The sequence below is a fragment of the Macaca nemestrina genome, chromosome 6 (assembly GCF_043159975.1).
Source record: "Macaca nemestrina isolate mMacNem1 chromosome 6, mMacNem.hap1, whole genome shotgun sequence".
NCBI lineage: Eukaryota > Metazoa > Chordata > Mammalia > Primates > Cercopithecidae > Macaca > Macaca nemestrina.
In genome coordinates, this window is record NC_092130.1 from 181,038,833 (window position 1) to 181,065,350 (window position 26,518).

At 52.2% G+C, this 26,518-nt stretch overlaps 2 protein-coding genes and 1 pseudogene across 6 annotated transcripts in view; 1 reads left to right on the forward strand and 2 right to left on the reverse strand.

Moving 5' to 3' along the window:
* LOC105463267 (programmed cell death 6) overlaps positions 1 to 16,229 on the reverse strand; it is a 39,172-nt gene extending 22,943 nt beyond the window's left edge. For 3 of the 5 annotated variants that reach the window (XM_071099173.1, XM_071099176.1, XM_071099178.1), the window contains exons 1-2: positions 16,023 to 16,229; positions 15,032 to 15,093 (exon numbers count right to left, since the gene is read on the reverse strand). In XM_071099173.1, coding sequence (XP_070955274.1) covers positions 15,032 to 15,093; positions 16,023 to 16,123 — 163 coding nt within the window. In that variant the 5' untranslated portion in view covers positions 16,124 to 16,229. The remainder of the gene's footprint in view (positions 1 to 15,031; positions 15,094 to 16,022) is intronic. The other 2 variants (XM_071099175.1, XM_071099174.1) reach the window with 1 other exon arrangement.
* Positions 4,583 to 5,774, forward strand: LOC139363666 (uncharacterized; annotated as a pseudogene).
* Positions 11,739 to 15,025, reverse strand: LOC139363938 (ubiquitin domain-containing protein TINCR-like). The gene is made up of 2 exons (XM_071099179.1): positions 14,754 to 15,025; positions 11,739 to 12,656 (listed from the first exon to the last, which is right to left on the reverse strand). Exons 1-2 carry the CDS (start codon positions 14,828 to 14,830, stop codon positions 12,503 to 12,505), a joined length of 231 nt encoding a protein of 76 aa, XP_070955280.1. The 5' UTR covers positions 14,831 to 15,025; the 3' UTR covers positions 11,739 to 12,502.
* Positions 16,230 to 26,518: the final 10,289 nt, after the last annotated feature.

Here is a 26,518-nt window from a genome sequence, read left to right on the forward strand (position 1 = left end):
CACCAACAATGGCTCCTCCGTGGGTCTCCAGCTCCACAACCCTCAACTAGAAACACCAACACTGGCTGCTCTGCAAGTCTTCAGCTGCACGACCCTGAACTAGAAACATCAACAGCGGCTCCTCCGCAGGTCTCCAGCACCACGACCCTCAACTAGAAACACCAACACTGGCTCCTCCACGGGTCTGCAGCTCCACGACCATCAACTAGAAACACCAACAGCGGCTCCTCCACAGGTCTCCAGCACCACAACCCTCAACAAGAAACACCAACACCGGCTCCTCTGCAGGTCTCCTCCTCTACGACCCTCAGCTACAAACACCAACACTGGCTCCTCCGCGAGTCTCCAGCTCCACAACCTACAAACTAGAAAACAACGCTCCACCCTGTATCTCCAGCTCCACAACACTCAACGAGAAAAACCAACAACGGCTCCTCCGCGGGTCCTAGTTCCACAACCCACAACTAGAAACACCAACACTAACTCCTCGGAAGGTCTCCAGCTCCACGACCCTCAACTAGAAACAACAACAGCAGCACTTCCACGGCTCTCCAACTCCACGACCCTCCACTAGAAACACCAACAGCGGCTGCTCCGTGGGTCTCCAGCTCCACGACCTTCAACTACAAAAACCAACAGCGGCTCCTCCACGGGTCTCCAGGTCAACGACCCTCAACTAGAAACACCAACTCCAGCTCCTCTGCAGGTCTCCAGCTCCACGACCCGCAACAAGAAACACGAACACAGACTCCTCCGCGGGTCTCCAGCTCCATGACCCTCAACAAGAAACACCAACCCCGGCTCCTCTGCAGGTCTTCTCCTCCACAACCCTCAACTAGAAATACTAACACTGGCTCCTCCACGGGTCGCTAGCTCCACGACTCACAAACTACAAAACAACACTCTACCCTGTATCTCTAGCTCCACAACCCTCAACAAGAAACACCACCACTGGCTCCTCCATGGGTCTCCAGCTCCACGACCCACAAACTAAAAAACAATGCTCCACCCTGTATCTCCAGCTCCACAACCCTCAACGAGAAACACCAACAACGGCTCCTCCGTGGGTCTCCAGCTCCACGATCCTCAACTAGAAACACGAACTCCGGCTCCTCCACGGGTCTCCAGCTCCGCAAACCACAAACTAGAAAACAATGCTGGACCCTCTATCTCCAGTTCCACAACACTCAACAAGAAACGCCAGCAATGGCTCCTCTGCAGGTCTCCAGTTCTACAACCCTCAAGTAGAAACACCAACTCCAGCTCCTACACAGGTCCCCAGCTCCACGAACCACAAACTAGAAAACAACGCTCCACCCTGTATCTCCAGCTCCACAACCCTCAACGAGAAACACCAGCACTGGCTCCTCTGCGGGTCTACAACTCCACGACTCACAAACTAGAAAACAATGCTCCACCCTGTATCTCCAGCTCCACAACCCTCAACAAGAAACACCAACAACGGCTCCTCTGTGGGTCTCCAGCTCCACGATCCTCAACTAGAAACACCAACAATGGCTCCTCCGCGTGTCTCCACTCCACGACCCTCAACCAGAAACACCAACGACAGCTCCTCCACGGGTCTGCAGGTCCACAACCCACAAACTAGAAAACAACACTCCACCCTGTATCCCAAGCTCCACGACCCTCAAAGAAAAACACCAACAGTGGCTACTCCACCGTCTCCACCTCGATGACCCTCAACTAGAAACATCAACTCCGGCTCCTCCATGGGTCTCCAACTCCACGACCCTCAACTAGGAACACCAACTCCAGCTCCTCCACGAGTCTCCAGCTCCACAACCCACGAACAAGAAAACAACGCTCCACCCTGTATCTCTAGCTCCACAACCCTCAACGAGAAACACCACCACTGGCTCCTACACGGGTCTCCAGCTCCACAACCCACAAACTATATAACAGTGCTCCACACTGTATCTCCAGCTCCACAACCCTCAACGAGAAACACCACCACCGGCTCCTCTGCAGGTCTCCAGCTCCACACCCCAAAAACTAGAAAACAACGCTCCACCCTGTATCTCCAGCTCCACAACTCTCAACAAGAAACACCAGCACTGGCTCCTTGGCGGGTCTCCAGCTCCGCAACCCACAAACTAGAAAACAACGCTCCACCCTGTATCTCCAGCTCCACAACCCTCAACGAGAAACACCAACAACGGCTCCTCCGCGGGTCTCCAGCTCCACGATCCTCAACTAGAAACACCAACAATGGCTCCTCCACGTGTCTCCAACTCCACGACCCTCAACCAGAAACACCATCAACAACTCCTCCACAGGTCTCCAGGTCTGTGACCCACAAACTAGAAAACAACGCTCCACCCTGTATCTCCAGCTCCACAACCCTCAAAGAAAAACACCAACAGAGGCTACTCTGACAACTCCACCTCGATGACTATCAATTAGAAACACTACCTCCAGCTCCTCCATGGGTCTCCAGCTCCACGACCCTCAACTACAAACACCAACTCCTGCTCCTCCACGGGTCTCCAGCTCCATGACCCACAAACTAGAAAACAACGCTCCACCCTGTATCTCCTGCTCCATGACTGTCAAACAAAAACACCAACAGCGGCTACTCCACCGTTGCCACCTCAATGACCCTCAACTAGAAACACCAACTCCGGCTCCTTCATGGGTCTCCAGCTCCACGACCCTCAACTAAAAACACCAACTCCAGCTCCTCCACAGGTCTCCAGCTCCACGACCCACAAACCAGAAAACAACGCTCCACCCTGTATCTCTAACTCCACAACCCTCAATGAGAAACACCACCACCGGCTCCTACACGGGTCTCCAGCTCCACGACACACAAACTAGAAAACAATGCTCCACCCTGTATCTCCAGCTCCACAACCCTCAACGAGAAACACCACCACCGGCTCCTCTGCAGGTCTCCAGCTCCATGACCCACAAACTAGAAAACAACGCTCCACCCTGTATCTCCAGCTCCACAACCCTCAACGAGAAACACCAACACCGGCTCCTCCGCGGGTCTGCAGCTCCACAAAGCACAAACTAGAAAACAACGTATCACCCTGTATCTCCAGCTCCACAACAGTCAACGAGAAACACCAAAAATGGCTCCTCCATGGGTCTCCAACTCCCCAAACCTCAAATAAAAACACCAACACCAGCTCCTCCACGGATCTCCAGTGACATGACCCTCAACTACAAACACCAACACCGGCTCCTGGCGGGTCTCCAGCTCCACGACATTCAACTAGAAACACCAACAGCTTCTCCTCCGCAGGTCTCCAGCACCATGACCCTCAGCAAGAAACACCAACACCGGATCCTCCACGGGACTCCAGCTCCACGATCCTCAACTAGAAACACCAACACCGGCTCCTCCGTGGGTCTCCAGCTCCACAATCCTCAACTAGAAACACCAACAATGGCTCCCCCGTGTGTCTCCAACTCCAAACCCTCAACCAGAAACACCAACGACAGCTCCTCCACAGATCTCCAGCTCCACGACCCACAAACTAGAAAACAATGCTCCACCCTGTATCTCCCGCTCCACAAACATCAACTAGAAACACCAACTGCAGTTCCTCCACGAGTCTCCAGCTCCAAAACCCTCAACTACAAACACCAACATGGGCTCCTCCGCAGGTCTCCAGCTCCACGATCCTCAATTAGAAACAACAAAACCGGCTCCTCCACGGGTCTCCAGCTCCGCAAACCACAAACTAGAAAACAACGCATCACCTTATATCTCCAGCTCCACAACAGTCAACGAGAAACACCAACAATGGCTCCTCCACAGGTCTCCAACTTCCCAAACCTCAACTAGAAACACCAACACCGGCTCCTCTGCAGGTCTTCTCCTCCACAACCCTCAACTAGAAACACTAACACCGGCTCCTCCACGGGTCTCCAACTCCCCAAACCTCAACTAGAAACACCAACACCGGCTCCTCCGCGGGTCTCCAGCGACACGACCCTCAACTACAAACACCAACACCGGCTCCTGGCGGGTCTCCAGCTCCACGACATTCAACTAGAAACACCAACAGCTTCTCCTCTGCAGGTCTCCAGCACCATGACCCTCAGCAAGAAACACCAACACCAGATTCTCCGCGGGACTCCAGCTCCACGATCCTCAACTAGAAATACCAACAATGGCTCCTCCGCGTGTCTCCAACTCCACGACCCTCAACCAGAAACACCAAGGACACCTCCTCCATGGGTCTCCAGGTCCACGACCCACAAACTAGAAAACAACGCTCCACCCTGTATCTCCAGCTCCATGACCCTTAAACAAGAACATCAACAGCGACTACTCCGCCATCTCCACCTCGATGACCCTCAACTAGAAACACCAACTCCGGCTCCTCCATGCGTCTCCAGCTCCACGACTCTCAACTAGAAACACCAAGTCCAGCTCCTCCACGGGTCTCCAGCTCCACAACCCACAAACTAGAAAACAACACTCCACCCTGTATCTCTAGCTCCACCACCCTCAACGAGAAACACCACCACCGGCTCCTCCACGGGTCTCCAGCTCCACGACCCACAAACTAGAAAACAATGCTCCACCCTGTATCCACAACCCTCAATGAGAAACACCAGCAACGGGCTCCTCCGTGGGTCTCCAGCTCCACAGCCTAAGACATGAGAGGCAGCACTGGCTCTTCCCGTAGATTCCAGCCCCGAGACCCTTAGATTCGAATCACAGGACCTCTTCCCCACTAGATCTCCAGCTGCACAATACTCAAACTGCAACAACATCAGCTCCTCCTAGCGTGTCCAGCTGCACGACCCTCAAACTAGAACAGCTCCTCCCAGGGTCTTCAGCTCCACGGCCCTCAAACTATAAAGACAACAGCTCCTGCCTGCATCCCCAGCTCTACAACCGTCAAACTAGAACACCAGTTCCTCTCCAGGTGTCCAGCTCCACGGCTCTCAAAGGAAAACAACATCAGCTCCTCCCTAGTTCTCCAGCTGTACGACCCTCAAATTGGAACATGAGCTCCCCGCCGCGTCTCCAGCTGCATTGCCCTTAAACTGGAACATCAGCTTCTGGGCCCTTAAACTGGAACATCAGCTCCCACCGGGTCTCCAGCTGCATCGCCCTCAAAGTGGAACATCGGCGCCACCCTGAATCTCCAGTTGCACGGCCCTCAAACTGGAACATCAACTCCCCTCCGGGTCTCCAGCTGCACGGTTCTCAAACTAGAACATCGGCTCCCCTCCTGGTCTCCAGCTGCACGGTTCTCAAACTAGAACATCAGCTCTCTTGCCATGTGTCCAGCTGCACAGACCTCAAACTGCAACATCAGCTCCCTGCTGAGTCTCCAGCTGCATGGTGCTCAAACTGGAACATCAGCTCTCTGCCCTGTGTCCACCTGCACGGCCCTCAAACTGGAACATCAGCTCCCCACTGGGTCTACAGCAGCACAGCCCTCAAACTGGAACACCAGCTCCCCCCAGATCTACAGCTGCACGGCCCTCAAACTGGAACATCAGCTCCCCCCCGGGTCTCCAGCTGCACAGCCCTCAAACTGGAACACCAGCTCCCCCCAGATCTACAGCTGCACGGCCCTCAAACTGGAACGTCAGCTGCCTGCTGGGTCTCCAGCTACACAGCCCTCAAACTGGAACGTCGGCTCAGCCCTGGGCTCCAGCTGCACAGCCCTCAAACTGGAACAGGAGCTGCCCCACCGAGTTCAAACTGTTCCAGTTTGAGCTGTTCCAGTTTGAGGTCCGTGCAGCTGGAGACCCGGCAGGCAGCTGACGTTCCAGTTTGAGCGCCATGCAGCTGGAGACCCGGGGGTAGCTGATGTTGCAGTTTGAGGGCCGTGCAGCTGGACACATGGCAAGAGAGCTGATGTTCTAGTTTGAGAACCGTGCAGCTGGAGACCAGGCGGGGAGCCGATGTTCCAGTTTGAGGGCCGTGCAGCTGGAGACCAGGAGGGGAGCTGATGTTCCAGTTTGATGTTCCCCCCCAGGTCTCCAAGTGCAGGGCCCTCATACTGGAGCATCAGTTCCCCGCCCAGGCTCCAGCTACACGGCCCTGAAACTAAAACATCAGTTCTCCCCCGGGTCTCCAGCTGCACGGCCCTCAAACTGGAACATCTGCTCCCCGTCAGGTCTCGAGCTGCACCGCCCTCAAACTGGAACATCTGCTCCCCGTCAGGTCTCGAGCTGCACCGCCCTCAAACTGGAACATCTGCTCCCCGCCGGGTCTCCAGCTGCACGGCCCTCAAACTGGAACATCAGCTCCCTGCCAGGTATCCTGCTTCATGGCCCTAAAAATGGAACATCAGCTCCCCGTAGGGTCTCCAGCTGCACAGACCTTAAAACTGGAACATCGGCTCCCCCTGGATCTACAGCAGCACGGCCCTCAAACTGGAACATCAGCTGCCCCTCGGGTCTCCAGCTGCACAGACCTTAAAACTGGAACATCGGCTCCCCCTGGATCTACAGCAGCACAGCCCTCAAACTGGAACATCAGCTCCCCGCTGGGTCTCCAGCTGCACGGCCCTAAAAATGGAACATCAGCTCCCCGTAGGGTCTCCAGCTGCACGGCCCTCAAACTGGAACATCAGCTGCCCCTCGGGTCTCCAGCTGCACGGCCCTCAAACTGGAACATGAGCTCCCCGCTGGGTCTCTAGCTGCACGGCCCTCCAACTGGAACATGAGCTCCTCTCCAGTTGCAGGACACTAATACTAGAAAAATGCCAGCTCCTCCTGGGTTCTACAGCTGTGCAACCCTCAAACTAAAGAAACACCAGCTCCTCTCTGGGTCTGCAGCCGCATGAACCTCAAACTAGATCACCTCTCCCCCTGGATCTCCAGCTCCACGACCCTCACAGAGGAATAGCCACACCGGCTCCTTCACTGTCTTCAGCTCCACAACCTAAGACATCAGTGGCAGCACCAGCTCCTCCGTGGACCTCCAGCTCAACGACACTCAGGCAGACTTAAAGGCAGCGTCGGCTCCTCCCCAAGGCTCCAGCTCCACCACCTTCAGATTTGAACAGCGGTAGCACCAGCTCCTGTCCGGGTCTTCAGCCCCACAACCCTCCCTGAACAATCCCTTCTCACGAAGTTCAGCAGTCAAGAAAACTGCAGCGCAAGTAAATGAATAAATGTTTTGTTTTCAAATCGATGTATCTTTTATGTTCATGAGTTAACTTTTCTACTTTCCATTAACCTTGCAATCTATTCATGTCCAATGTGAGACAGAAACACACCAGCTGAAATGACGTTTAAAAACTTAGAAATATTTTTAATATAATCAACACACAGCCGTAGACGCGATCTTATTTCTCTCTGCCTGTACAGAAGTCTTGTGAAAATTCAAACTATGAATTTACTTTGTTGAGATTCCCAGAATACACATTAATCCCAAATGTTACTCCCCTCCTTAAAATCTTTTAACATGTTCCCATCACTCAAGCATAAATGCCAGCTCCCATTCACAGCCCAAGGTGTCCAGGATGGCCCTGCCCTCTGCCCTGGTCTGTGGATTCCCCTCTTACGTGCCAGCACCCATCCACAGCCCACAGTGCCCGGCACGGCCCTGCCCTCTACCCTGGCCTATGGTCTTCACTCTGGTGCCCAGCCCGGCCCTCCACCTACCTGCCCTGGCTTATGGTCTCCCCTCTTAAATGCCAGCTCCCATCCACAGCCCACAGTGCCCAGCACGGCCCTGCCGTCTACTCTCGCCTAAGGTCTCTCCCCTCTGCCATTCCCTTCCTCCCGGACAGTCCTCTGCCAGTTCCCCAAACCACAGAGGCTCAGTCCTGACTCCGAACCTTTCCCCTGCTGTGCCCTCTGCCTGGAGTGCCTTTCCCGGGCTCCGCATCCTCCTCTTAACTCACTCAGCTCCAGCCTGCTGGTCGCCCCTCAGGTGGATGAACACATGGTGTCCTCCCGCCCCACCAGCCTTCGCACAGGCTCTTCTCTGTGACAAAAACACTCCCCCTCTCACTATCGGGGTTTACTCTCTAAATACCATGCGTCCTTGGAGTCTCCACTGAAATATCGCTCCCTGCCCACCCCCTCACTGGGACTTAACCTTGGTTAGGTTGCCAACCCCTGTCTCCTGACTCCAGGAAGCCAGATGCTATCCTAGCACTTGGAACTTCCCCATTGCCACATTTTGCACACCCGTGATTACTGTGTTAGGTTGGTGCAGAAGTCATTGAGATTTTTGCCATTACTATTAACGAACTGCAGCACCAGCTCCTTCCCACTTTTTTTTTTTGCCATTACTTTTAATGACTGCTGCCCCAACTATTAGAATCATTTATATTTATCTATCCATCATCTGCCTTCCCCTCTAGAAAGGAAGCTCCATGAGAATAGAGGCCAAATCTACTCAAATCACTCTAGCTTCCCAGCACACTGCTTGTCAATAATCATTTACCGATTGACTGACAGAGAAATGCCGTCACTGTTGCTGGGATGAGGCACACGACACGCCCCTTTGAAAGCCACTGTCATAGACAGTTAGCATTTGCTCTTCACTCCTGCACCCGTGGCGTGGCTGGGCTTAGGCTGATCTAGTCTGGGCTTGACTCCAGGCTGAGCATGGGAACCATGTGTGCTCCACACGCCTCTCATCCTGCAGCCAGAGCCGCTGTTCCCCGGGGCACGCGCATCTCGTGGGGAAAATCAAGAGCCTTAGAGGGCAGGCCTGGCAGCACCTCGTGGGGAAAATCAAGAGCCTTAGAGGGCAGGCCTGGCAGTGCCCGCACATTCCAGGCTTCTGCTTGTGCCGTGTCCGTGCAAATTTCGTTGGCAGAAGTTAAGTCACCCAGCCACGAGCAACACCTGTGGGATGGATAAGTCCATCCACCCTCCCTCGGGCCCTGGCTAGGCTGCAGCTGCGAGCTGTGTCATACTCTTACAGGAGAGTGAAAAATTGAGGCCCAACATTAAATCACCCATGGCAAGAAATGTCGGCCTCTGTGTCCCCACGCTGGAATCATTCTTCACCAGCGGGTTCGCCTGAGCTGACTTCCCTTTGCAATGGTGTCTGCAGGTTTAGGCCAATGCTGTTCCCTGTGGAGGAGAGAGAAGCCTCAGTGGGCCTCTGTCTGTTGGGAAAAACAAGATATTAGCTTGGCGCAAAACCACCACAAGCCCCAGGGGGCCCACGCCTTGTGTGACAGGAGAGGGGCAGAGAACTGTGGGAACTCAGGAAAGCTTGCGTCCCCAGCCTCTCCCCCGTGTTCTCAAGCCCTCCCCTGCATCCCCAGCTCCCTCCCCTGTGTCCCCAGCCCTCTCCCCTGCTTGCCCCATCTCTGCTTTCTTTTTTTCATTTTCTTTACTTTTTTTTTGAGACAGGGTCTGGCTTTGTCACCCAGGCTGGAGTGCAATGGCACGATCTCGGCTTACTGCAACCTTCACCTCCAAGGCTGAAGCAATTCTCCCTCCTCAGCCTCCCCAGTGGCTGGGACTACAGATGCCTGCCACCACACCCAGCTAATTTTTTTTTTCTTTTGGTAGAGACAGGATTTGCCATGTTGCCCAGGCTGGTCTCAAATTCCTGAGCTCAAGTAATCCTCCCACCTGTCTCCCAAAGTGCCGGGATTACAGGCATGAGCCGCCGAGTCCAGCCTGCTTTATTTTTCTTTACAGTACTTGGAACCTTCTAACGTACTAAGGACACGTGTATTTTCTCTCTTTTTCGTCTTCCCTAGAACAGGAGCTTAACGTGGGCAGGTATTTCTGTTGATCTCATTTATTACCCTATCCCCAGTGCCTGGAACAGTGTCTGGCACATGAATGGTGTGTTCTAAATAAGTATTTTTAATAGATAACTAAATGAAATATCCTACAAGAGAAAGCTGGTATTTGGAACTCACCCATCAATAGAACCTAAAAGCCAAAGACCTTTAGCCTGTCTCCGCCTCTGAACACACCCAACCCGGGAGGAGCCAGCAGAGGAAAAACAGGAACAAAGGTGGGGAAGGGAGCAGGTGGCGCCCACCAAGTAAGGACCCCTGAGGCTTAGGCCAAACCTGAGCTGGAGAAGAGACTAATCTAGGAACTGGGTGTGAGATTAAGTTTAGATTTGTCTGGCCTGGATTTTGTAACACCTAAACAAGGGTTATTCCTTTTTTTTTTTTTTTTTTTTTTTGAGACGGAGTCTCACTGTCCCTCAGGATGGAGTGCAGTGGTGCAATCTCAGCTCACTGCAACCTCTGCCTCCCGGATTCAAGTGATTCTCATGCCTCAGCCTCCCGGGTAGCTGGGATTACAGGCGCACACCACCATTCTCGACTAATTTTGTATTTTTAGTAGAGATGAGGTTTCACCATATTGACCACCTGGCTCACGCCTGTAATCCCAGCACTTTGGGAGACCGAGGCAGGCAGACAATGAGGTCAGGAGATTGAGACCATCCTAGCTAACACAGTGAAACCCCATCTCTACTAAAAATACAAAAATTTAGCCGGGCATGGTGGCAGGCGCCTGTGATCTCAGCTACTCAGGAGGCTGAGGCAGGAGAATTGCTTGAACCCCAGACACGGAGGTTGCAGTGAGCCAAGATCGCGCCACTGCATCCAGCCTGGGCGAGACAGCGAGCCTCCGTCTCAAAAACAAACAAAAAAAACCTTCAAAAGAATGTAAGATTATTTTTTAAAGTACAGCTTTAAAAATGCCCCTTACAAATACATCAGTGTTATATTAAGGCAAACCTACTTCAGAAGCACACAGTTAATTTCTTATGATTCCAAGAAATATGTGAATGTTTAAAAAAAAAAAAAAACCCAAACACCCGAAAGGGATCGAACTCAAGATAGTTTGTAACATTTTATTGCAAAAAGAAGAGCAGAGAACAGTTTTCTTCTTCATACCTGTTTACCACAGACCTCCCTGAGAGCAGTAATTTTTAGCAGCTCTCCTGTGCAAACAAGTCTCATCAAGGAATCAGTGTACGGGCCACAAATACCTTCTCAGTGCAGTTTCACCTACAATACAAACACTCAGAAGCACAAATTTAACTGAAGTGAGAAACCAGGCTATTTTGTACCTTCAGTTTTTCTACCAGTAATATATTAATTTCTTGAAATAGCCTAATAATTTACTTCTACTATCAAAACAGAAGTCCAATCTGGGAGAACAATTATTATAGAACTCACACTAATTTCAATCACATTAGTATAGGAATTCATATTAGTATAGGCTGAGGCTGAGGCGGGACAATCGCTTGAGCCTAGGAGTTTGAGACCAGCCTGGGAAAGACAGTGAGACTCCATCTCTAATTTTTTTTTTATATAAAGAAATTCAGAGAGGAGAAGGAAGCGGATTGATATGTGTCTGTCCAAAGATAAATTCTCTGTGCCTGTACATACAACACAACTATGAACCTTCCTTCACGCAGCTCACAATCCTGTAGCAAGAGGGAACTATGAAAACATGAGACCCCACGATGAGGAAAAAGGTGCGCATCAGAGAAAAGAAAAATGCTGCGATGACCCAATGGCAGGAGCAGCACGCATCCACTTTCTTTGTTTTTTTGAGATAGGGTTTCGCTCTGTCTCCCAGGCTGGAGTGCTGTGGCTTGATCTCAGCTCAATGCAGCCTCAACCTCCCAGGCTCAAGTGATCTTCCCATCTCAGCCTCCCAAGTAGCTGGGACTACAGGCGTGCACTACCACACTTGGCTCATTTTGTTGACTTTTTGTAGAAACAGGGTCTCACGATGTTGCCAAGGCTGGCATCCTGAAGGGTGGGTGGGGCTTCATCCTACAGAGATGAAAGGCAGAAGAAGCTCAGAGCCCAGAGCAAAGGGGTTGGGGACAAGGGCATCCAGGACAGAGTGGCTCGGCTGAGACATCCAGTAGGATGCCACCAGGCAGAGGTGTGGTGGAAAAACACAGGGCCACAGGGTGAATGCTCACACGTGAGGAGCAAACCACCACAGAACACGACAGAAACACGGTGCACTACATCAGGCTTCAAATCGCAGCCCTGCAACTTGAGAGCTACCACAGGCAACCGGAAAGGGAGCACGGACAGCACCGCCCACTGCCTGAGGCTGTGAGACGACCAGAAACCTGTGCTCACTAATGACCCGCCTTATTCCAGAAGGAACTCAGGAAACACAAAGACACAGTACAGCAAAATAAAGTAAATGTTAACCACGTTGGCTGAGGAGAAAGTGAAGAGGTCTAAGACTGTCATAAAGTTTACCTCTACTCTAAACTCTCATTACTGGCAAGCCACCAACCGGACTTTAAATTTTCTAGCAGCTAAATTGAAGAGGAAAATGTAATCAAGTAAATGGTTTATAAGACACAAACAGAACAGAACAGCCACCACAGCTGCTGAGCACACATTGCAGCTCCAGCTCCAGGGAGGAACAGGGCGGCCATCTCCTGGGGCTGCCCCGCAGCAGGCGTGTGAGCCCCAAAGCCAGCGTCCCTCGGGGTGGACAGTGACTACGGGCTTCATGGGGACACATGCCCCCAGCACAAGCTGAGGAAATGTCCCAGGGCAATTCAAGGAACAGGGCCTCACAATGTTGCCCAGGCTGGTCTCAAACTCCTGTGCTCAAGCGATCCCCCTGCCTCGGCCTCCCAAAGTGTTGGGAGGTCAGGCGTGAGCCACTGCACCTGGCCCGGCAGGCACTTTAGAGAAGAGGGCTTTGCATCCTGAAGGGCAAGTGGGCTTCATCCTACAGAGATGAAAGGCAGAGGAAGCTCAGAGCCCAAGGTAAAGGGGGGTGCCTAAGAAAAGTGACTCCATTGGGAACACAGTGAGAGGTCCCGATGCACAGCTTGGGTTAAGCCAGACACTCATTTCAAAGTATCTCAGGAATGGGGGACTCAGCAACTGTCAGGCAATTCTCTCTCTCAAGCAGGCTCCTGGTAGATATTTAGTAGCAGCTGAAACCAACATTATGTTCTGACAGATACTTGCTGATGATTAAAGAGCTATAGATGCTTTGAGGACCAGCTGAAGTGGGGCAGGACTAACACCCTCTGGTGAAAATACGGGAACCCAAACACACAAGTCAGAGCAGGAGGTGTCTGCCCCCAACCCCCAAACAATAATGTTGACCCTGGATTTAAGTGCCTAGCCCAACGTGTGAGTGTTCAGTAAGTGGAAATCATCATCACCATCATCAGGTGACGGAAAACCATTAAAGCTCTGAGCGGGCTTGTTGGCCAAGAACAGTGGTCGTGTATTAGCCACTACTAATAATCGCAGCTGACAGTCACTGAGCAGTTGCTCCGTGCCAGGATCACGGGAAGCACCTCGCATGCATTTCCTCAATATTCCCTCCCAGTAACGGCGAGGACACAAAACTGGTAGAGCCAGGACTGGAATCCAGGCAGGCCCCAAAGCACTCCAGTGGAGCCTGCCAAGGTGGGCAGGCTTTCACACTAATGAGGTCCAGTATTTGACCACCACTCCTAGGTGAGCAAGTTTAACAGAAAACCTAAAACGAAACCTAAAATCTAAAAACCTGAGCAAACGCATAAAAAGCAGGCTGTTAAAATGGATCATAAATCTTGCATCACTCACTGGAAAACCACTCAAAATAAACGTCTCTGCGACATGGCCTCTGGGGAGGGCACTCTGTGTGGCTCGTACCACCCTGGTGACAAACCACTTGAACCTGGGTGGTCATCTGATGACATTTCACAGATGATGCACAGAGCCATCTGCACCCACTGTGGTCAACATTGAGGACGTTTTAAGCTAAGATTTGCCAAATTGTAGCCTACTGGATTCCAGGTTCTCTTGACATCTTTTTCTAGTAGCCATGTCTTGCACTTCCCAAGTATAAATGAACCGAGATGCAAACAGAAAAAAAGATTTAAGACTAATGAAAAGAGAAAAATCAAGAAAGCACAATCACTAGTGCCGATAATAGAATTTCTGAATTCCCTGAAAACAATCTATATAAATGCATGTGAAATAATACACCAGCATCTGTGGCCCACACGTCACGTATCAGGAACTGATGTCAGAATATAAGGTAAACATGTTACTGTGAAAACACAAATCCTCACAAATCATTAGGCAGTAAGGCTGAATGAAGCATCGCCCCACGCACAGCGCAGTGAGGCAGTGTCCAGCAGCCGTAGTGCTCCCTGTGTCCCAGTCCAGTCTCTGGCAACATCAGATACTTCCCACTAATAACGAGGAGCCTTTTAACATTTTCACAACATCTCAAAACCGACCCCTTTTCTAGCTTAAATGGCACGGATCTGGAAAGGGAAACTATACACAGAATCGGAAAAGATGACTGCCCCTGAGGGATTACAGAAAAAGCTGCAGTCAGGTGTTCAATGAAGTAAAATGTGTCCAATGATACCGCAGGGGAGGGGGATCAATTGAGCTGAAACTGGCAAGAACTAACTGCAGGGAGCTCACAACACCCAAGGACCCGGATTTCCGCCGCCTGAACGTCCAGTATTCGCACACTGATAAGAACACCTCCCCATAATTCCCCTGCCAGCGCCTCCAACACCCCCAATCCTTTCCCCAGGAATGCAGTCCCCGTGTTTGCGGCTCCTGTAACAGCCACGTTCCCACACAAGTGCTGCCTGAGCTCCCCAAGCCCTCCAACCACCACCCCCCAATGCCCTCGAAGGTCTATTCAGAGAAGTCACCAAGATGCAGTCACCGAGGAAATTCAAGGACCTCCAACTTACCAAAAGGCTTCCGGCTGTACAGAGCTAAGCTTCCTATTCCCCTCCTAAACCTACAACCTAGTTTTCATTTCTCAAGAAGCCTTTCCCTGTGCTCATGCACGCAGCTGTCAGCCGGCTTGGTGAGGCACTCCAAATAACAGCGGCAGCCACAACAGAAACCAGAAGCATCTCCACCATGAAGCAGTAATAATACTTTGTCCTAATGATCCCTTTGTCCTTGGAGAATGAACTTCAGAAAGAAAGTTATCCACTGTGAGCAGAGCAGGCTTCTGGGTCCGGACCCAGGTCCCACGGGCCCACTCAGCGGCTTCTGGGTCCGGACCCAGGTCCCACGGGCCCACTCAGCGGCTTCTGGGTCCCGACCCAGGTCCCACTCACCGTTGGAGAGAGCTTGCTGAAGCTCGGTGTCCGATATCACTCCACTCCTGTCTTTATCAACCCTACAACATCAAGAAGACCAAATAAGCTGGCGATCCAAAGTTCAGGAAAAGCAAAACAAACGTCTCCTGTCAACCCTGCACCGACTCTGGAAGGCTCGGAGCCTCCTGGAACCTCCGCCTCTCCCATCCCGCTGAGGAGGACACGGGAATCAAGGAAGTGCCGCAGGAGCCCACGTCCAAGCGGGGTCTTCCCCCAAGAGGCCAATCATCTTTCTCTCTCAATCCTTCCCTTCCTTCCTCTCCTGGCCTGTCTGAATTCACATTTGCACCAGTTTCCCTTTTTCACACACAAGATTCCCTCAGATAACTAAGGCATTCCCTGGCCATGAGTCACTACAGTTTCGGTCATTCATTCCGTGGAAAAGCGACCGGGACAGAAGGCGCCGCCGGAAAGGTCACCTGCCCCGAGCAGACGCCAGGTCGCTGCTGCTTCCTCGGCTGCTGACACTTAACAGCGCCCAGACATTGTCTCTGCTTTCCCCGAACAAGCACCCCTGGAGACCCTCCGCCCGGCGGCTCCTGAGGCGAGAAAAAGGGCCTAGCCCGGGAGCCGGTGGCCGCGACCTCGGGTCTGCAGCGGCTACTCTGCACCTCTGGAAGGGCCCAACGCACAGGGCAGGGACCGGGCAGGAGGCGGGGGCGGCCGCGGGAGACCCACAGGGGACGGGGGCGGCCGCAGGGGACCCACAGGGGACCGGGGAGACCGCAGGGGACCCGGCAGGGGACGGGCGCGGCCGCAGGGGTCGGGGCAGGGGACGGGGGAGGCCGCGGCGGTCGGGGCAGGGGGCCGGGGAGGCCGCGGGGGACCCGACAGGGGACAGAGGAGGCCGCGGGGGAACCGGCAGTGAACCGAGTCCGCGGCGGTGGGGGCAGGAGTCGGGGGCGGCCGCAGCGGAGGCGGGAGGTGCTGGGGCGGTGCCAGGCCGCACCTCTGGAAGACGTTCCACAGAAAGCTCTGGTCCGGCAGCGCCGCGCCCGCAGCAGGCCCTGGGCCGGCCCCGGGGCCGGGGCGGTAGGAGTAGGCGGCCATAGGCCAAGGCACGCGGCTGGGCTGAGGCGCCTACTGAGACGTGAGACCTCTCAGGGCGACTCCGCTTCCGGCTCTGCCGGGGGCAGGGCCTGGCGTTACCTCCACTTCCGGGGGCGCAGGAAATGCGTAGTCTCCGGGATGGTCACGGGGTCCCGCGCGGCCAATCCCCTCGCAGCTCAGTTGCCAAGCAACGCCCTGGCGCCTGCGGGGCCTGTGCGGTCCGGGGCGTCTGGAGAAAGCCAGAGCTCTGGAGCAGGCAGCCGGCTACCGGTGCTGGGAAGGCGCTTGGAGAAAATGTCCGGCTCTGCGACCCGGACGGGAAGTGATGGAGTAGGGAGTTAGTTAGCCTTTCAGTTCATGTATAAAAAGAAGTTTTGACGTGAATGTGATTCAGGCTAACAGTCGGAAACTCTGGGCGGGGCGCGGTAGCTCACGCCTGTGATCCCTGCGCTTTGGGAGGCGGAGGCGGGCGGAGCCCCTGAGCCCAGCAGTTTGGACCAGCCTGGGCAGCGTGGCCAGACCCCATCCCTACAAAAATTGCAGAAAATAGTCGGGCGTGGTGGCGGGCCCCTGTGGTCCCATCTACTCCATGGGCAGAGGCGGGAGGATCGCCTGAGCCCGGGAAGTCGAGGCCGCAGGGAGCCGAGATCACTGCACTCCAGCCCGGTGGACAGCCAGACTCTGCCAAAAAAAAAAAAAAAAGCAGGCCGTGCGCAGTGTCTGACGCCTGTAATCCCAGGACTTTGGGAGGTCGAGGCCGGTGGATCACCTGAAGTCGGGAGTTCGAGACCAGCCTGACCAATATGGAGAAACCCCGTATCTACTAAATATACAAAATTAGCCGGGGGTGGTGGCGCACGCCTATTCCCAGCTACTCGGGAGGCTGAGGCAGGAGAACTGCTTGAAGCCGGGAGGCGGAGGTTGCAGTGAGCGGAGATCAGGCCGTTGCACTCCAGGCCTGGGCAACAAGAGCGAAACTCCGTCTCAAAAAAAAAAAAAAAAAAAAGGGAAAACGCATTTCGGGTGGGAAGGACAGTGTGCAGCGTTCTCGGTTGTCTGTTCCGTCCGTAAAAGCTTCCCTCCTTTAGGTTTAACCTGCGCCCCCGCGCTCTGCCTCAGCGCCGCCCCCGACGCCGTGCAGCTGGCAACACTGGGCGCCTCCCTGCCCGGTCCCTTCCCTGGTGCAGCCCTGTCTCCCCGGAGACAGCACTGCCTCCGTGCTGGACACGGTTCTGCGGTGGAGCCTGGAGTGCCTGTAGCACCAATCCCCGGAATTGGGAAGTGCCCAGCTTTGGGCCACTGTGATCCCTGGGTCTTTGCCGCCTTCCACCCCAGTCCTGTGTCCTGTGTCCTGTGTCCTGTGTCCTGTGCCCTGGTTCAGGATACTACAGTTATTCTCATTATTTCGTGGGGTTTTTCCAGCTTTTCAGGTTCTTCAGTGCCTCATTCCACTAATGCTCTTTTCATCCTCGTAGCTCCAAGCGTTGTCTCTGAATTTTCACTAATTTGCCTGCCAAGATGTTGAAGGGACCCAGAGCCAACGACGTGGTCTTTTATCAGTGGCACCTGAGACTTTCTTCCCTGTGGACGCAAATCCATTATTCAGCACTCTAGGCACAGCTATAGATCTGATCAGCTATCCATTCTCCAAACTATCTCATCCTCTGTCCCATTTTCCTGTCTCTCTTGTCCACAAGGCATATACCTGAGAGTTTTCAAATTCCTCAAAGAAATTTAGGTATTTTGTGGCTTTGGCATTCACTCAATGTGTTAATCTACAAACCTCTTCTACAATGTGGATTTTTTTTTCATGATGTAGTGAATTCAAGTGGTTTCTAGTGTTCTCTTCATAAAGTTGTAAACCAAACATAAAATTCTAAGGCCCCACCCATCTGACTGGACCCCTTCTCTGAGCCAGGGCACTCCAAATTAACCTGAAAACCATGAAGCGGGGGTGGGACATGGCTGACTATGCCCTCCCCCCTTTTGGAATTCAGGGGACGCCTGCTACCCCAAGGCTTCATCTGCTGATAAAACTTTGGTCTCCACAACCTCTTATAACCCAGACATTCCTTTCTGTTGGTAATAACTCTCAACTAATTGCCAATCAGAACATTTTTAAATCTACCTATAACCCAGAAGCCCCTACTTCAAGTCGTCCTGCCTTTCTGGGCTGAACCAAGGTATATCTTAAATAGATTTGATTGATGTCTCATGACCTTCTAAAATGCGTAAAACCAAGTTGCACCCCAACCACCTCCTGAGGGCTGTGTCATGGGCGTGGCCACTCTATTTGGCTCAGAATAAATCTCTGCAAGTATTCACAGAGTTTCAGTCTTTTCATTGACAAAGTATTCATATCACTTGTTGAAGAATCCTTTCTAGAAACTTCCACAGTTCTTTGATCTGTAGTTTCTGAAGTCCATCTTTATTCTCCTTCCCATCACTGGCTCCTGTTTTGTTCTCTAGAACTCTGAAAATACTAACAACTATGATTTTGTGACCCAATCTGGAAGTTCCTCTTACAGGGAAACCTCAGCAAGAAACAGCTCAGCGCTGGACGCAGTGGCTCACGTCTATAATCCCAGCACTTTGGGAGGCTTAGGTGGGAGGATCGCGTGAGGCCAGAACTTTAAGACTAGCTTGGGCTATTTTAAATTTTAAAAAAGTGGGGAGCATCTCAGTGACCGCAGCAGGCCTCAGCCTCCATATCCCAACAGTGAGTTGGGCTGTACTGACTGTTGGCCGAGTCTCCAACCTGGAGTACCACAGCCATCATCACCCATGGCACCCAGGAGTGTTCCCTGATGCTTTCCCTTAGTTCTAGGGGCAGAAAATGCCTTCATTCAAGAGAGGACACACTTAATGAATGCAACCAGCTAGAATCCACTCTGACATTTAAATATGTGACTTTGTTTAATCCTCACCATGCCAAGGCACCACATCCACATTTTACTGAAGAGAAAATTATAGTTCTGAGAAGGTAACTTGCCTAAAGCCAAGCATGCAGTAAGAGGAGATTCAAGCCCAGATCCTTTTGTGCTTTTTCTACCTCATCTCAGTGGCAGCAGGGCTGACTCTTGAAAGGGAAGTTAATTACTATGAATTTAAGGTTTAAAGAAAAAACACCCTGGCTGGCGCGGTGGCTCACGCCTGTAACCCCAGCACTTTGGGAGGCCGAGGCAGGCAGATCACAAGGTCAGGAGATCGAGACCATCCTGGCTAACACGGTGAAACCCCGTCTCTACTAAAACTACGAACAATTAGCGGGGCGTGGTGGCGGTGCCTGTAATCCCAGCTAGGCGGAAGGCCGAGGCAGGAGAATGGCGGGAACCTGGGAGGCGGAGCTTGCAGTGAGCCAAGATGGCGCCACTGGACTCCAGCCTCCCTGACAGAGCGAGACTCCATCTCCAAAAAGAAAAGGAAAAAAGAAAAAAACACCCTGCGTGCATACTCATACGAATGCACAAATGGATGTGTCTAGAACAAGAGATACTGGCCTGATATATACACAAACTATGCAGCTGCAGTCCACGCCTCTTCCGCAACCCTGCCCTCTAAGAAACCTCCAGCTCTGAATCCTGTCAGCACGTGGGCTGTGCTGGTGGGACAACATTGCCTTCACAAGTGCTCTCCACATTCTCAGAGGCGGGGGTTTTGCCATTGATGGGGGATGCTGCCTGAGTCCCGTCACCAGGGACAAAGCCACAGCGGAGACCACCATCTGCCAACAAAAAGAGAGACCATCTCCCACCCCTGGTTCTGCTGACCCAATCGCTGGAAGCATCCAGGCACCACGATCTCACCTGCCTCCGATTCCCTTTCCTCCTAGCCAGGTCTGTTCTAAGCTTTCCAGAAGTGGAGAAATTAACTGAAAGAGAACACTTTCCTCCCTGTGTTAAGGTTAATCACATAATGGATCCAAATACTGGGTCAGTCTTTACTGTGGTCTCATTTCTCTAATTTGAAAATGCCTTTTCTGTTTTCCTTAGAATTTTTCTAAGCGTTTCTGGGTGCGTGTGTTCCACAGTGCACCCTCTTGTGCATCTGATGTCTTTGGCACATATAGGCCCTCGACAAGTATTTGTTGAATGAGCCGATGACCATCCTGTCCTTCATGTGAACAAGCATACGCAAGTGTACATTGTGTCTGTACATGTATCCAGCAGCATCTCTCCAAAGCCACTTTGGTTCACTTATTTTCTCAGGATTACTGACGGCTGCATCATGACATTTGCACACAGAATCTTTCCTTTTCCAGTCACTTTTCCTTTTTCCAGATTCCGGCCATAGAATTCCAGGGACAGAGCCAACCGTGCCTGGCACCCCCTCCTGTCTTGGGACAAGGATACTTTCTCCTGTGGCTCCCGTCTTCCTTGCAACATTCTTCTGCCAGAATTCAGTATGGAAGACAATGACCTGCCACTTTTAATTTTTTCCCGTTTTGCTCTTCTACCAAATACCGCTTTTAACACAGGCTTTTCACTGAGTAGTGGACAATCTATCAGATAGGTGCTGTTCGGTGTGAGGGGGCATTTGCAAAGGTCTGCGTCAGTGCTGGCTGATGGAACTTTCCGGTGATAGCATCGTTCCATAGCTGCACTGTCCAGTGCGGAGGCTACTTGCCACTGTGTCTACTGCTCGGGACGGTGCAGATCGGAGCATCTCACACACAGCGGCCACCGTGTCTACTGCTCGGGACGGTGCAGATCTCAGCATCTCACACACAGCGGCCACCGTGTCTACTGCACGGGACGGGGCAGGTCTGAGCATCTCACACACAGCGGCCACCGTGTCTACTGCACGGGACGGGGCAGATCTGAGCATCTCACACACAGCGGCCGCCGTGTCTACTGCTCGGGATGGGGCAGATCTGAGTATCTCACACACAGCGGCCGCCGTGTCTACTGCATGGGACGGTGCAGGTCTGAGCATCTCACACACAGAGGCCGCCGTGTCTACTGCTCGGGATGGGGCAGATCTGAGTATCTCACACACAGCAGCCGCCGTGTCTACTGCATGGGACGGTGCAGGTCTGAGCATCTCACACACAGCGGCCGCCGTGTCTACTGCTCAGGATGGTGCGGGTCTGAATATCTTAAACACAGCTCACCTTTTTGGTGCCTTTGATCCGTGTTAGCAATTACCCACATCTTCTCTCTGGGCAATATTCTACTTTCATTTTATATTGACCCAATTATTTTACTTCTTTGGTGTGTCCTTTCTCCTAACACATATGGGTTCACTTTGAAACCTTGAAACCCACATTTACAAAATATTTTTGGTATGAAACATGGTTCCATGACTCATTAGTGGAGTACCATAAACATTTACATTTCCAGACCACCCACTGCCCAGTGGTTTTCTTGGTCTCAGTACTCATGAAAACGGTCTGAAGGTTTGTTTTGGGTTCCTAAGCAGTAGACACACACACAACACTGCCTGTCAGCTATTTCTTGGAAACTAAATCAGCCTTCTGTTGCCATCCTATCATGCTTCAGGGGTGCCTGTGCTAGTTTTTAATTCTTTGTCCTGACACTTAAATGTCTGCTCAAACGTCCATATTAATACTTCCTCTTAGTTTACAAAAGGATTTACTTTCTTACTGGTTGGGATGAAGCTGTCTGAGGTTGCCACCTGTTATTATTCCTTCATTTATTGGACCATGTCTGTCATTGGAGGTTTTCAAACTGTGGTCCCTGGACATGTTAGAAATGCAAATTCTCAGGCCGAATCAGGACTGAATCAGAAGATCTGGGGTAGGGTCCCCCGAGGACTGAATCGGAAGGTCTGGGGTGGGGTCCCCCGAGGACTGAATCGGAAGGTCTGGGGTGGGGTCCCCCGAGGACTGAATCGGAAGGTCTGGGGTGGGGTCCCCCGAGGACTGAATCGGAAGGTCTGGGGTGGGGTCCCCCCAGGACTGAATCGGAAGGTCTGGGGTGGGTCCCCCCAGGACTGAATCGGAAGGTCTGGGGTGGGGTCCCCCGAGGACTGAATCGGAAGGTCTGGGGTGGGGTCCCCCCAGGACTGAATCGGAAGGTCTGGGGTGGGGTCCCCCCAGGACTGAATCGGAAGGTCTGGGGTGGGGTCCCCCCAGGACTGAATCGGAAGGTCTGGGGTGGGGTCCCCCCAGGACTGAATCGGAAGGTCTGGGGTGGGGTCCCCCCAGGACTGAATCGGAAGGTCTGGGGTGGGGTCCCCCCAGGACTGAATCGGAAGGTCTGGGGTGGGGTCCCCCCAGGACTGAATCGGAAGGTCTGGGGTGGGGTCCCCCCAGGACTGAATCGGAAGGTCTGGGGTGGGGTCCCCCCAGGACTGAATCGGAAGGTCTGGGGTGGGGTCCCCCCAGGACTGAATCGGAAGGTCTGGGGTGGGGTCCCTCTAGGTGATCCTCTTACACAGGTTAGAGAACCAGGGCATTAGGGGTGGTAATTTGACAATTCTTTTTTTTTTTTTTTTTTTTTGAGACAGAGTCTTGCTCTTGTTGCCCAGACTGGAGTGCAATGGCTCACTCTCGGCTCACTGCAACTTCTGCCTCCCGGGTTCAAGTGATTCTCCTACCTCAACCTCCCAAATAGCTGGGATTACTACAGGCACCTGCCACCATGCCCAGCTAATTTTTGAATTTTAGTAGAGATGCGGTTTCACCATGTTGGCTACGCTGGTCTTGAACTCCTGGCCTCAGGTGATCTGCCCGCCTCGGCCTCCCAAAGTGCCGGGATTACAGGCGTGAGCCACTGCACCTGGCCAGAAAAATCTGTTTTAGCATTAACATAATTAGTTATTAGCTTTAACTCCCACCCCACATAATTTCAAAGGATTAATACCAATAAGACAAGTAACAATGATTGATTGAAATTTAGGATTTCAGTGGCTCTATTTGTCTTTAGACTATGGCTCACTAAATCTGCACACTTGAAGTGCTGTGTTCTAGCGATGTTCTGACGACACACGAATAGGCTGTGTGACTGTCACCAGCCTGATGTGCACTTGGGCTGCAGAAACCCATGATGCTGCCTAGCCCAGCCAGCCCCCGGTCACTCATCAGATTCCAACTGGATTCTGACACCACAAGCACCCGGGACGCTGCCTAGGAGCCTTCTCTGGTGGCAGGAGTACATCCTGGAGTAGGCTGGGGGTGCCTGGAATTGACCGTCCTGAACCTGTGGAGCGTTGGCTGGTGAAGGAACGCACCAGCTCCCACAGTGAGCACGGGCCCAGCTGCCCTTGTGGGACCTGGCTCCTGGACGCCCCACGACACCACCTCTTTCCTGTCCCACCTCCTGCTTCCCTTCAGCTACTGCTCAGGGCCACCTTCCAAATTTTGATCTCAGGGTTGGTGCCTGTAAAATGCAATCCAAGGAATTTAGATTCATTCATTTCAGATACTATTCTTTCAATTTTAGGGACTATCTTAAAAACTTAGTTTGGTAATATGTAAAACATTTAAAATTTCAAGGTCCAGGTATTACTTCAGAGTCTATTTCAGTCTCACTTCCACCACTGACCCCTGTCCTCCACAGCAACCACTTTAGTTTTCCATCTTTGTACTGTTTTAAGAAAAAGCAAATACATATTTGCATTATATTATATGTACTCTGCTCCTTATCAATAGGCCTTCCTCATTCCTCCTTCTGGTACTGAGTTCCCCACTGTACAAATTAATGTTCCTAATCCCCTACTGATGGACATTTTGATTGTTTCCGGTTTTACAAATGCCACAGTGAAGAACTTGGTTGCAAACACATTCAGGCTGTCAAAAGAACTCTGTGCGTAAAGTCCTTTCATTTCTTTTCCAGTTTTTTTGATGCAGATTCCAGAATTGCTGAGTCAAAGGGCAAATGCTACATACTTTCGTTAGACGCTGCCAAATCCTCTTCCACGAGGCTGCAACGTTCTGCATTCCACAGTGAGGTATGAGAGTCCTTGTACCCCACAGCTTCATAAACAAAGCATGATGGCAAACCTGCACGGTTACCAATCACACAGGTAAGAAATTTCATCCTAGTGTCACCTTTTTTTTTGGTTCGCATTTTTATTACCAGCTTTTTTTTGGTGTAATGCACAGAAGGTAATGAACACATTCTACCTGCAAGCTTCTTCCTGTGCCTTTGGAATCTGCTCCTGCCAGTCTGCAGGAGCCACGGATCTGCTTTCCGTCACACAGGAGGCATTCTCGACACCCTCTGTACACAGCACGCACTTTTTTATTTGGCTTCTCTTACACAGCATAGTGACTTTCAGATTTATTCAAGCTGCTGCATGTGCCAACAGTCCACTCCTTCCTAGTGCTGAGGCCCCATCACATAAGCACAACTGTTTCCTGTGTGTGATGTGTTATTCTCTGGCTGTACACTGCCAAAAAAGACATCATTAAAAAAAAATCTAAATATAATGTAAAACCTGCCTTGCCTTAGGAAAGTTTTTCTGGCAGCGGCTCACACCTATAATCCCAATACTCTGGGAGGCTGAGGCAGGAGGACTGCTTGAGCCCAGGAGTTTGAGCTCAAGCAGTCCTGGGCGAGATGGTGAAACCCCGTCCCTGGGTGAGATGGTGAAACCCCATCTCTGTAAAAAATATAAAAATTAGCCAGGCATAGTGGCTCACACCTGTAGTCTCAGCTCCTTGAGAAGCTGAGGTGGGAGGATTGCTGGAGCCCGGGCGGTGGAGGTTGCAGTGAGCCGAGATCACACCACTGCACTCCAGCCTGGGCAGCATGGCAAGACTCTGTCTCTACCAAGAAAAAAACCAAAAAATTAATAGAAGGAAAAACAAAAGGTTTTTCTTACCAAAAATACACTTTAAGGAACAAATTTATCATATTAAGTTGGTGCAAAAGTAATGTGGCTTTTACCATTGAAAGTAATGGCAAAAACTGCAATTACTTTTGCACCAACCTAATATTATTTTCTAATGACGAACTTGGAAATAATTGTCATTATTCTCTAAAAAGAACAGTCTAAAAATAAAGCAGCAGCCCATTTTACTTCTACGCCAGTTCTTTTAGTATTTGGCTATTTAAACTGGCGGTCCCTAACCGTTTTGGCACCAGGGACTGGTTTCACTGGAACACACTTTTTCCATGGACAAGTGTGGGGATGGTGGGGATGGTCTGGAGATGAAACGGTTCCACCTCAGATCATGAGCATTAAATTCTCAAAAGCGGCGCATAACCTAGATCCTTCGCATGCGCAGTTCACAACAGGGTTCCACTCCTATGAGAATCTAATGCCACCACTGATCTGACAGGAGGCGGAGCTCACACAGTAATGATCTGACGGAGGCGGAGCTCACACAGTAATGATCTGACGGAGGCGGAGCTCACACAGTAATGATCTGACAGGAGGCGGAGCTCACACAGTAATGATCTGACAGGAGGCGGAGCTCACACAGTAATGATCTGACAGGAGGCGGAGCTCACACAGTAATGATCTGACGGGGGCGGGGCTCACACAGTAACGATCTGACGGGGGCGGGGCTCACACAGTAATGATCTGACAGGGGGCGGGGCTCACACAGTAACGATCTGACAGGAGGCGGAGCTCACACAGTAACGATCTGACGGAGGCGGAGCTCACACAGTAATGATCTGACGGAGGCGGAGCTCACACAGTAATGATCTGACAGGAGGCGGGGCTCACACAGTAATGATCTGACGGGGGCGGGGCTCACACAGTAACGATCTGACGGGGGCGGGGCTCACAGAGTAACGATCTGACAGGGGGCGGGGCTCACACAGTAACGATCTGACAGGAGGCGGAGCTCACACAGTAATGATCTGACGGAGGCGGAGCTCACACAGTAATGATCTGACAGGAGGCGGAGCTCACACGGTAATGATCTGACGGGGGCGGGGCTCACACAGTAACGATCTGACGGGGGCGGGGCTCACACAGTAACGATCTGACAGGAGGCGGAGCTCACACAGTAATGATCTGACGGAGGCGGAGCTCACACAGTAACGATCTGACGGGGGCGGGGCTCACACAGTAATGATCTGACGGAGGCGGAGCTCACACAGTAATGATCTGACGGAGGCGGAGCTCACACAGTAATGATCTGACAGGAGGCGGAGCTCACACAGTAACGATCTGACGGGGGCGGAGCTCACACAGTAACGATCTGACGGGGGCGGGGCTCACACAGTAATGATCTGACAGGAGGCGGAGCTCACACAGTAATGATCTGACAGGAGGCGGAGCTCACACAGTAATGATCTGACGGAGGCGGAGCTCACACAGTAACGATCTGACGGGGGCGGGGCTCACACAGTAACGATCTGACGGGGGCGGGGCTCACACAGTAACGATCTGACAGGGGGCGGGGCTCACACAGTAACGATCTGACAGGGGGCGGGGCTCACACAGTAACGATCTGACGGGGGCGGGGCTCAC

Bases quoted from the DNA above. Each gene is read 5' to 3' on its own strand.
- LOC139363938 (XM_071099179.1), bottom strand. From the start codon at position 14,830: ATGGTGGAGATGCTTCTGGTTTCTGTTGTGGCTGCCGCTGTTATTTGG. The intron at 12,657-14,753 runs GTGCATGAGCAC...TGTAGGATGAAG, and splicing joins CCAAGCCGGCTGACAGCTGC to CCCACTTGCCCTTCAGGATG.